At 35.5% G+C, this 10857-nt stretch overlaps 1 protein-coding gene across 1 annotated transcript in view; it reads right to left on the reverse strand.

Moving 5' to 3' along the window:
- Positions 1 to 10541, reverse strand: part of LOC107672035 (voltage-gated potassium channel subunit beta-2-like) — a 44211-nt gene extending 33670 nt beyond the window's left edge. The window contains exon 1 of the mRNA XM_016465112.1: positions 10309 to 10541. Coding sequence (XP_016320598.1) covers positions 10309 to 10499 — 191 coding nt within the window. The 5' untranslated portion in view covers positions 10500 to 10541. The remainder of the gene's footprint in view (positions 1 to 10308) is intronic.
- Between the last annotated feature and the right edge of the window lie 316 nt (positions 10542 to 10857).

Raw genomic sequence — 10857 nt, forward strand, 5'->3', positions numbered from 1 at the left:
CTCTGTGTAGTTAATGCTGCTCAATGTGAAAGCACGCACGTGATGGAGATTTACCGCTGATTACAGAACCGGCTTTCTGACAAGATGCGCGTTAAATATCGCATGAGATTTATCGTGCAGCCCTATTTAACAATTATAGAAGAAGAAAAAGAATTGAATGAAAAACCAACTGAATGGTTTTACATGGAGTACAGCACACTACACTTCATGACTTCATCATGAAACATGTCAAAATTGCAACTGGATCTCAGCACTGGTGAGATCCTCCAGTCTTCTCTTAAAGGGAGGTGCCCTGTCATTTGGGAGTTGGGCTGGGGCCATAGATCTCCAAAAAGCAATAATCACCCATTGTTCATCGCTTTTAACCTCCTGGCACTTCAAACACCTCTACTCCATTTAAACTGTCAAGCGCTCCCTCCTTTCACCTTTGATTAGAAGCCTAACTCCAAACTTATCCACAGTCAAATAAGCTCTGGAAAATCCTCCAGAGCCGTTCACTCATCTACCACCTCACAGCAGAGCTCAGTCTCTCCACAGTGTGCTTCACCGTAGGGCTCCAGCTCTCATCATAAGCTCACGCAAACACCCAACAATCACCTCTCAGAGCTACAAACGACACTCTCATCCTCATTATATTCACAACTTTGTGGATTAAAACAGTAGTTCATCCAAAACTCAAACTTCTACCAGTATTTACTCATGTGGTTCCAACCAAAAATATTTGAGGAATTATTCATTGGTGGTTGATCATTATTAGGGTTGCAAAAAGGTGGAAAATTTCCAGTAAATTTCGGAAACATTCCAGAAATGTTAGAAACTTTCCTGGATTTTTTTTGGAATATTACAGGAAATTTTGGAAAGTTTCCGGAAACTTACAGGAAATTTTCCACCCCTTTGCAACCCTAATCATTATCCATATGTAGGGCCCTATGCCGCGATGCGGAAAATGCAGACAGAAACACAGAATCCTGTCATAAAAATGGAATTTACTGTATAAAGCATAATGTCACGGAATTTTGGATGGGTAAATCAAAAGGAGGTCAGTACACCTAAATCAAAATGCGATAAACGCGATACTAGTGTATGTGAATATTAAGCCACAAAATACTATTTAAATATGAATGGCACAGGCGCACGGTTTCATTTTCAGCCTCTGTCGCCTCAATATATGAGTATATGAACACATGAACAATCTCTAGAACTGCTCTGAGAGTCACTTCATGAGCATTTACCGTTTCTTTTGAAGAAAAACTATTATTATATCATATAGACTTCAAACAGAAACTTAAAGGTCTTCACAGCAACCCATCAAAATAAAAGTTCAGTTCAACTTGAAGAAACTGTGACAGAAATATATTAATTAATAGCACTACTACTAATAATAAAACATTATTTTAAGGATAATTTACCAGAATTTTTTTTTTTTAAACCAGAATTTATTTACCAGAAAAATGTGAATAATACACAATACAGTATTTCTGTTGGGAAAAAAGAAGAATCAAAAAATGTTTTTTTTTTTATACAATCAATTATTTAGAGATGCTTTTGGTTATTAAAATTTAATGAAACCATTCAAATGAAATCCAGAAAATTAATGGAAAACACAGGATCTGGTAAAAAATAAAACTAAAATCGACAAAGACAGAAAAAGTGTTTCATAGGGCCTTACAAATTACATTTTTGTTAAACTTTTAATAAATTGCTGTTAAATTGTGTAAGTTTCATGATTTCAATTAATTAGTCATGCCTTTTGATTAATAAAGTTTAATTTATCCATTAAAACTAGAAAAATTAAAACAGAAAAAACTGAATCTAGAAAAATTAAAAGGGAAAAATGGAATTTGGAAAAAATAAAATTAATTTGGAAAAATAATAAAATGGATTTCATAGGGCCCTACATATGCTGGCAAGCTGAACAAAAGGCCTACGTATGGTCTACTACTAGCATACTACTTTTATGATGGTTTTTATGTCAAAAGCTGCAACAATTATACTTTTGTGTTCAACAGGAAAAAACTGGAAATAACAGGTTGAGTTAATAATGGCAATTTTAATTTTGGGGTGAACTGCAGATTCAAGTCTGTTAAGACTTAAGAGGTTCATACAGTACACAAAACTTCTTTGTAAGACAGACTTTTTGAGTGCCTGAACATTAATTGTGGCAGTTAATGCTGTGAATTACTCAGGAGCCAAGAGTGCTCAGCCCTGAGTACAGGAGAACAGAACAAAAGAGCGTGCCAACTCATTCTGCTTGAGGCTTCTCAGCAGGACTCAAACAAGAGCTTTATCAGATCAGTGATGATGACTCAACCATACAGAAAAAAAAACCTCATATCTTCTCAGAAGATTAATTACAGTGGATTCCAGTTTTTATGAGCTCAAATGAACTGAGACACCAATATGAAATAATATACTTTTAAAATGAACTAATGAATGTATAAAGGCACCTAAAAAATATTCCCTTAATTAAATTGTAACCTTTAAATTTTAAAGGACTATTTCAGCCTATTTTTCCTGAAAATGTACTCACCCTCAGGTCATTCCAAATGGGTTTGTTTGTTCAACAGAACAGATTTAGAGATATTTAGAATTACATCACTTGCTCATTAATGGATCCTCTGCAGTGAATGGGTGCCGTCAGAATGAGTTGAAACAGCTGATAAAAACATCACTCCAGTCCATCAGTTAACGTCTTGAAGCGAGAAACTGTGTGTTTTGTAATAAAGCTAGCAGAAAAAACAATCCGCACACGGTCAAATGCAGGGCAAAACCTCCTCAAAAAATCTTTATTATAATGCTTAATCAGAGGCCATAAAAAAGTGCAAAGTGCAAAAGTGAAAAGTGCAAAACGTTTGAGACTTTTTTTTTGTAATAAACAAATTTAAAACAGCTGATAAAAACATCACAATAATCTGCAAGTAATCCACACAACTTCATTCCATCAATTAATGTCTTGTGACGCGAAAAGCTGCATGTATGTAAGAAACAAATCCATTATTAAGCCATTTTAACATTAACTATCACTTCTGGCCAAAATACGAGTCCACAATCCATAATAACGCTTCCTCCACTGAAAAAGTTTTTGTTTGTAAACAGTGCTTGATCTGTGCATAGTTCTCTCCTGATTCAGACGAGACAGCTGGAGAAACTATTATGGACAGAGGACTCGTCAACAGTTCAAACTTAAAAACGTCTTCAGAAATTTGTTTATTACAAACACACAGTTTCTCACTTCAAGACATTAATTGATGGAGTGGAGTCACATGTAGGCCTGTCGCAATAATCAATATATCGACTTATCGCGCAATATATGTACATGACCGCAATAATTTTTTGCCAAGCAAAATATATCGCCCATTATATTTACTTAAAAATTTATGTCACCGTGTTCGTGACATGCCTAGTCACATGGATTATTGTGGAGTTTTATCAGCTGTTTGGACTCTCATTCTGACGGCACCCATTCAACTGCAGAGGATCTAAGTGATGTAATGCTAAATTTCTCCAAAGCTGTTTTAATGAGGAAACAAACGCATCTACATCTTGGATGACCTGAGGGTGAGTACATTTTACAACTGTTTCTTTAAAGTTAATAAAAAAAGTTAATGTACATATTATGCATAAACTCCTCTCTTATATCTAAAAACAACCAAACCAAATGAGGGAAAACACAAGCAGGCAATCAAAAAGTCGCTTCTCATGTATATTTATAACTTTGTTCTGTCAGAGCCCTGAAGGTTACTGTAAAAGGCTCAACATATCCTAAAGCTCTGCAATCCTGATGACATTAAAGAGACTTAAGTGCACACACACACACACACACACACACACACACACACACACACACACATATATGAACGCACACGACAGGCTTCTCAGAAAATGTGCCTGCCAATATAGTGCACAACTCATGCGAAATCCATAAATAAATATATTTAATGTAAGCTGTCTTTTTCACATAAGCTACATCTCATTAGACTGTAACATCCCCGTCACTCCCTATGATGAAGCGAGTAGACTTCTAATGCAAACTCGAACTCCGTGTAGCAGAGAGCAGCTGCTTTGCCTCTCAATGTCAAACGCTGTGTGGTTATATACTAGAGCTATCACGTGTTAGAAGCTCTGTTTCAGAGATTATAAGTGGAACAAACATATTTATTTAAGACATGTGGACAGACAAGCGAAGAGAATAGAAAAAAATACCTAAATCTCATTTGATTTTTAGTAGTATTTGATGTGTGAGAGCCTGAGCAGGCAGTAACAACCAGGTGGACGGCATAGCAATTACTGCATTAAAGCAATGACAGCAATTACAGCTACATATACCAGCTGCTGCAATTCAGTTGCGCTGAGCTGGTCCGCAAAGCAAGGAAAATGAAGAGTGTAATGATCAACAAATTAAAATGAACATGTTGCAGAAAATTGCAATTCCATAAGCTCTCTTTTCACTAATGATGCACACAAAAGCGCATTCACATCTCCAAAGGAATAAAGAAACACCTTACAGGTCTAAGAAGATGCAGATATTGTGAATCTGACATCTGTCCTGGTTCAGTAGTCTTTACATGTGAGGACATGTTCAAGTGGTACATAAAGAAATGTGTGAAGGGTGTGATAAAACAGAGGTTCTCAATTTTTTTGACTACAAGTCCCCCGCTTTGTCCAAGACAATATTCAAAGGCCTCCTCGTAGCTGTTGTAATAGAAATAAACTAAAAAAGTTAGTTCAATGTTTTATACGTACCTTTTTAACATTTTAATTAAGATTATGTTAATATAACTAAATTAAAATAATTTTAAGACCTATTAGTGCCCACTGGAAGTTTGCCTTAAGAACCACTGATGTACAGTAAAATGAATAAATATTAATCAAATTACTCAAATTAACACAAAAGTGTTAACATTTGCAGAAAGCAATAGACTTTTACAGGTACATAAGAACATCTTTGTGTGCATGTGAAAACTCGAGCAGAAACACATAAACCAAAAATGTTTGTAAAGCTTTTAAATTTGCTAAAATGTCCACTGTTTACAGTTTTCACACACTAGTGTGTGTTCAAGTTTTTTTATTTTTCCAATCTAATTTTACAGTCTCTGTAACAGTTTGTATTGTTAATAAAATTATTTGTATGTTTTTTTTTACTTAATTAGAAAAAAGCAAAATAGATGCAGTTTTCATTAGTGATGTCAGACTTTTGGATACCACTGCATTTATTTGCAAGAAAAACTAGAAAAACTTCCACGAGACAAATTCCCGATACTGAGGGAAAGACTGCTAGGATCTGCACATGTTCAACTCCCCAAAGTAGATCTATTATAAGGCAGCAGTTATAAGGATGAAATGCCGGCCCGGGTCTCCCGTTTCAAGCTTACGCTGCATGAGCAGCTTAATTCACAGCTACAGCGCCTGCGGTTCTCCCTCACATCGCTCCATCTTCTAGATGCTCTTAAAAAAAAGCTAACTGCACTTTCTTTAAATTGAATTCATACAGCCTGGCCTTTTACTGAGCAGACCTGGAGGGGACAGCAGGAGACCGCCTGTCCATCAGCACACTACTGAATACTGGAAAAGAACAGAATAGATCAATGAGTTTAGATTAGACTTTTACATTTTATAAGCACATTTGGTCCCACTTAATATTAGGTTTCTTTAACTACTTATGTAATTAAAAAAAAAAAAAACACTTTGAATTTATACTTCCTATTAATGTGGGATACAGTGCATAGGAATGGTCAACAGTGTAATTATAGATGAAATTGCATGCAGATATTTTCTTAAATTGAAGTACAACATAAAAAACTTGCATTTTTATCAAAAGATTAAATGTACTACAATTTAAAAAGATGACATTTTATCACATAGTAGTTAAAGTATATCCACATTTTTATGTTTATATGGAAAGCAGGAATGCATACTGCATATTCGAATTTACATTGGCACTCTGTTTGATAGAATAACTTATTCAGCTCAAATGCACAGCCTTTTATGCAGGATTTATATTAAATATTCTTTCCATAGCAGTAACAATTAAATTAAATAAAAATGTATTTGTATGGCACTTTTCACAAAGATTTAGAAAGAATAAAATACTTTACAATCAGCCTTACAAAAAGACTTATAATCAGCAAAAGTGCCAAGGAAAAAATTCTCCCAAGAGACCTTGGCAGAAACTAAGAACCCATGCTTCTTTCTGACCTTCAACAGACAGAGGATATAAATCATACACAAAAGCTAACTTTAATATAAAGGGAAGACAAAGATGTGATGGAACCCAATCCATTCAAGGCAGTTTTACAGCACCGTCTAATCCAGGCCCAGTGAAGCATGTCTTATGGACCCGTCTTCAGCTTGGTATCATCCTGCAGAAAGCTCTTTTTGCTGAATGTGATTATCTCAATTAGTCTGATGTACTGAGATTATGCCAAACTGCAGGACATGTTAACGCATTTATTCTCCTCTTGTCTCCCTTTTTTCTATTGAAGCACAAGATGGATGACTTTCAACTCTCAAACCATGAAGTTCATGCAGCTGGAGTGCTGCTGCATTAAAATGGGACATAACAAATACAAAGCCATTAAATCCATTTTAATTTATGTTTTTTTCTTATTATGTTTTTTAAAAGAAGTCTCTTATGCTCACCAAGGCTGCATTTAATGTATAAAAAATAAGTAAAAGTAGTAATACTGTGAAATATTATTACAATTTTAAATAACTGCTTTCTATTTTAATATATTTTAATATGATATTTAATTCTGTGCTGGCAATGCTGAATTTTCACATGATCACATGTCACATGATCCTTCAGAAATCATTCTAATATGCTGATTTAATGAAACAAATGGTAATTATTCCAATTTTTTTTTGGCTGCCAGTGTATATGCATTTATGTATAATCCTGGCTGCATTATGTAAGTGCATGTTTAATACAGAGTACATTCCCTAAGGGGAAATACCACATAAAAAATAAAAGGGAAACACAGAAGGAAAAACAAAGAGACAGAATGAGTGGCGGCCTTTAATTGAAGAGGAAGTAGAGCAGAAAAGAGGCCTGCCTCATTAGTTCTGCAGGACAGAAAGAGAGAGAGACAGAGACAGACCCTCCTGCACGGCACTTAATTCGTTATTAATTATTACTCTTGTACGGTTAACTGATTACATTCAAGTCCAGGAGTCGATCTTGGGATGACAGCTAATTGCATTGTGATATCAGACTACGGTGGGATTCTGGGACAAACAATCAATCATAGAACTGAATGTCTTTAATCCATAAAAATGTCATCTCAAAATGTAAGCATTATAAATATGTAATTCTATGAGAACTGAACTTGACAAATAGAGACACTAACTACAGATAGACTGGTAAGTGCTGTTTCTAACAGACACAGACTTGATGATGCCAAGATGATGTGCACTTTCTGCCATCTGGTGGACATACCTGGCACAGCAGTTCATTAGGTTAGTCAGTGCCACCAAATGAGACAGGAGGTTTTGCATGATCCAGTTAGCCCCTGCTGGTAGTTGCTGTAACTACACTATCTGGACCAACGATGCACTTTTTTTACATTTACAACCATTTAAAAGTAGCCGTATATTCCGCAGGCAATATATATAATGCAGTTCATTATAGCAGATGTTTGAACTTGAATAGACCTGGCTGCTGCTTTTCATGTCACGATAGTCGCTAGCAAAAAGCTTGGGACTGTTTAGACATGACAACACGGAGCCTATTTAAATCCACACAGGCAAAAAGGACGGTAAAGGAAGTTGATGATGGACTTGGTGATTAAACAGACCGATATAGATGTATGGGAGCATGTGGCAGGTAGAAAATAGACAACTGCTTTCAACAATTCAGCAACAACATGTCAGGCTGTGAATATGATCATGTGTACAGTGTGAAAACTGTAAACAGTTGACATTTTAGCAGGAAGATCATTTGTATTTCTCACATGGAAAACCACTTGCTCACGACGCTTTGCTTAATCGATACGGATACAGATTCAGAATGTGACTAAAAACAGCACGTTTGTGTTGATGAGTGATACCTTTGCTTCACCATTTGCGTTTTTTTAAAGCCATTGCGATTAGTTGTGTTACTATCTTCTGTAATTGAATCATCTGTGCGATTATGTGTCACACACTGAGCAATCTTTGATCCAAACTGGAATACACAGACGCAGACTGCTGACATTCTACACCACTTTTGACAAAACACCAACTGTCCCTGATCATCATCAGTGCAAAGACATTCTGTCTCTCAAATCCCAAAAGCCTCAACAGGAAGCACTGGAAAACACAATACACATTTGCAGGTAAATTAGGTTATTTATGATTTAAGATTGTATTGGTAACACTTTATAATAAGGTTCAATTCATTAACATTAATTAATACATTGGATATTATGAACTAACTATAGATGCATTTAGAGCATTTATTTATCTAGGTTTTAACATTTTAAAATTGTATAAATTAGCATTATTTGAACAATCTGAACTCATTGATCAAATTTGGTCATAATACATTAACTAATTCAATTATTTAATGTATTATGAACAAACATGATCAATGAACAATTGTATATTTATAAAATAGTAACAATGAAATAAGATATAATTTGTTAACTTTAGTTAACGAACTTACAATTAAATATTTTACTACACTGTAAACCCTAATGCTGTAAAGCAATCAGGTCCTCATAAATTAACATTACTTCAAATACCATGTTTTGCCATCATAATACAAACAGCCGGGTATGTTTAATTAATTTATGTGGCACCAAAATCTGTCAAATGAAAGTTTTAAAAACTCAAAATTACAATTTATTTAAATTATTCACTCTTTCTCTGTTCAATCTGATTGCTTGAAGTTCTGCCTGACAACCATGCTGATTGGCAGATAACACAAGGCGGTAAATATTTGGTCTTTGACAATTTCCTTTTCGCACTGCAAACTCATTCATATGAAGATGAAAGTACTCAACTAGAAAAATGTTAAATTGGTAGGTAAAATATGTGTACACTTTTTCTTATTCATGTTAGCAAATTCATACTATTCATACTACTATTGCAACTACTGTAATGGTAATAAATGAGACCTTATGATTATGAATTGAAAAGTGTTATGATTGTAGCATTAAAACAAGAATGACTAGCAATGCATCATTTACAAAAACACTTACCATTTCTAAGTATCATGATATGCCTGATCTGTTGCTGACAGGACAGTCATGTAAAGACTGAAAACACTATACTAGCAGGTCATCGTGGGACCAATGCCCTCCCAATGGCTTATACAAGCAAAGCACTTAATCCAAATCACACAGCTGGTCCAGACCCCGCTTCAGTCTCTGCTTAACACTTGCTATTCTCTCCGGGTGACTTAGATACACACAACACGGGCCAAAACAAGACTCCATTACACCTCCAAAGTGACAACCAATAGTCTAATAGACCAACAGGCAATATGTAAGCAGAACATGAAAATTGGTGTCGAAATGATTATCAAAAAGGTTACTTTCCTGCCAAACAGACCAACATAACCATGCTAGAAAACGTTCATCCAAAAAATTAAGGTAGAGTGTTGTTATTGTTAAAACAACCCATTTTTGGTCATTGGAAAGTTTCAATTAAAATAAAATATAATTCAATCTAAATATATTTTAATATATTTATATATTATATTTTCTACATTTATTTTTGTAATTAAACAAAATATGTAATAACAAATAAAATATAAATATAAAAACCTCTAAAAAACATTTATACCTTCCATACGAAAATTATTAAAACTAAACTGAAATACATATTAAAGCTATTTAGAAATATTTTTTAAAAATGAAAAAAATGGGAACAGCATAAGAAAAGTACGTAAATTTAACTAAAATTAAAACACAAAAATAAAAACATTCAAAATCTATGAATTCAGTACTAAAATTATTAAAACTAAACTGAAATAAAAATGAAAGCTATTTAGAAATATTAAAAAAAAAACTAATAAAATGAGAACAGCATAAGATAACTGCATAAATTAAACTGAAATTAAAATATAAAAATAAAAACTAATTCAAAATATATATTATCATGAATAATAAATCTCACTGGTTGAAAGACCAACTAGTAACTTACCAATGAAGAAAGCACATCTTCACAAATAATTATCAACCTTGATTAATATGGAAGCCACATTCCTATCCAGCATCAATCATCGATCGCTAATCACTTGTGAAATTCAGTCCCAGATTTAAAAGCAGGACTTGCATCCTCTGTGGCCCTTATCTGTACCTCATCCCAGTCTGGAAGGAGATGGACTCCTGTAGCGACACTCCATTGGTCCTCAGAAAGTCCTCCAGGTTTTTGAGCTGGGCGGCCGCCCGCACCTCACGCAGACTCCTAATCTCCCCCAGTTCCCCCCCACCCTGCCGCAAAGGGTACAGGCCCTGGTCAGACAGGTAGCGGTCGATGTCGCTCCGAATGCTTTCGCTAAAGGACACGGACAGCATCTTGCTGCTGCTAATGCTGCTGCTCCTCCGTATGCTGTTCCCCGGCGACCCATTCTTGGGGATCTGCAGGGGTTCGGAGGGGACACTGTGTTGGCGGCTGAGGCGGTGGCCGGCGTGCCCGACCCGCACCTCAGTCAAACTGCTTCTGTGAGTGGCAAACATGCCCTACCACCAGGTGACCGGGTCTCACACACACAGACAGAAGAGTGAAGCCAGTGGCATGACAGAGACCAGCAGACTGTTGCAGGTCAGAGCCCTTGCTTTAAATAGCGCCCGCCTCCCATGGCAATCAACACCACATTCAGAGACCACCCTCCCGGCCCCTTTCTCCTGTGGGACTTCAATACAATGGCCAGTT

Source organism: Sinocyclocheilus anshuiensis, unplaced genomic scaffold (genome assembly GCF_001515605.1).
Source record: "Sinocyclocheilus anshuiensis isolate Anshui unplaced genomic scaffold, SAMN03320099.WGS_v1.1 scaffold1053, whole genome shotgun sequence".
NCBI classification, from domain to species: domain Eukaryota; kingdom Metazoa; phylum Chordata; class Actinopteri; order Cypriniformes; family Cyprinidae; genus Sinocyclocheilus; species Sinocyclocheilus anshuiensis.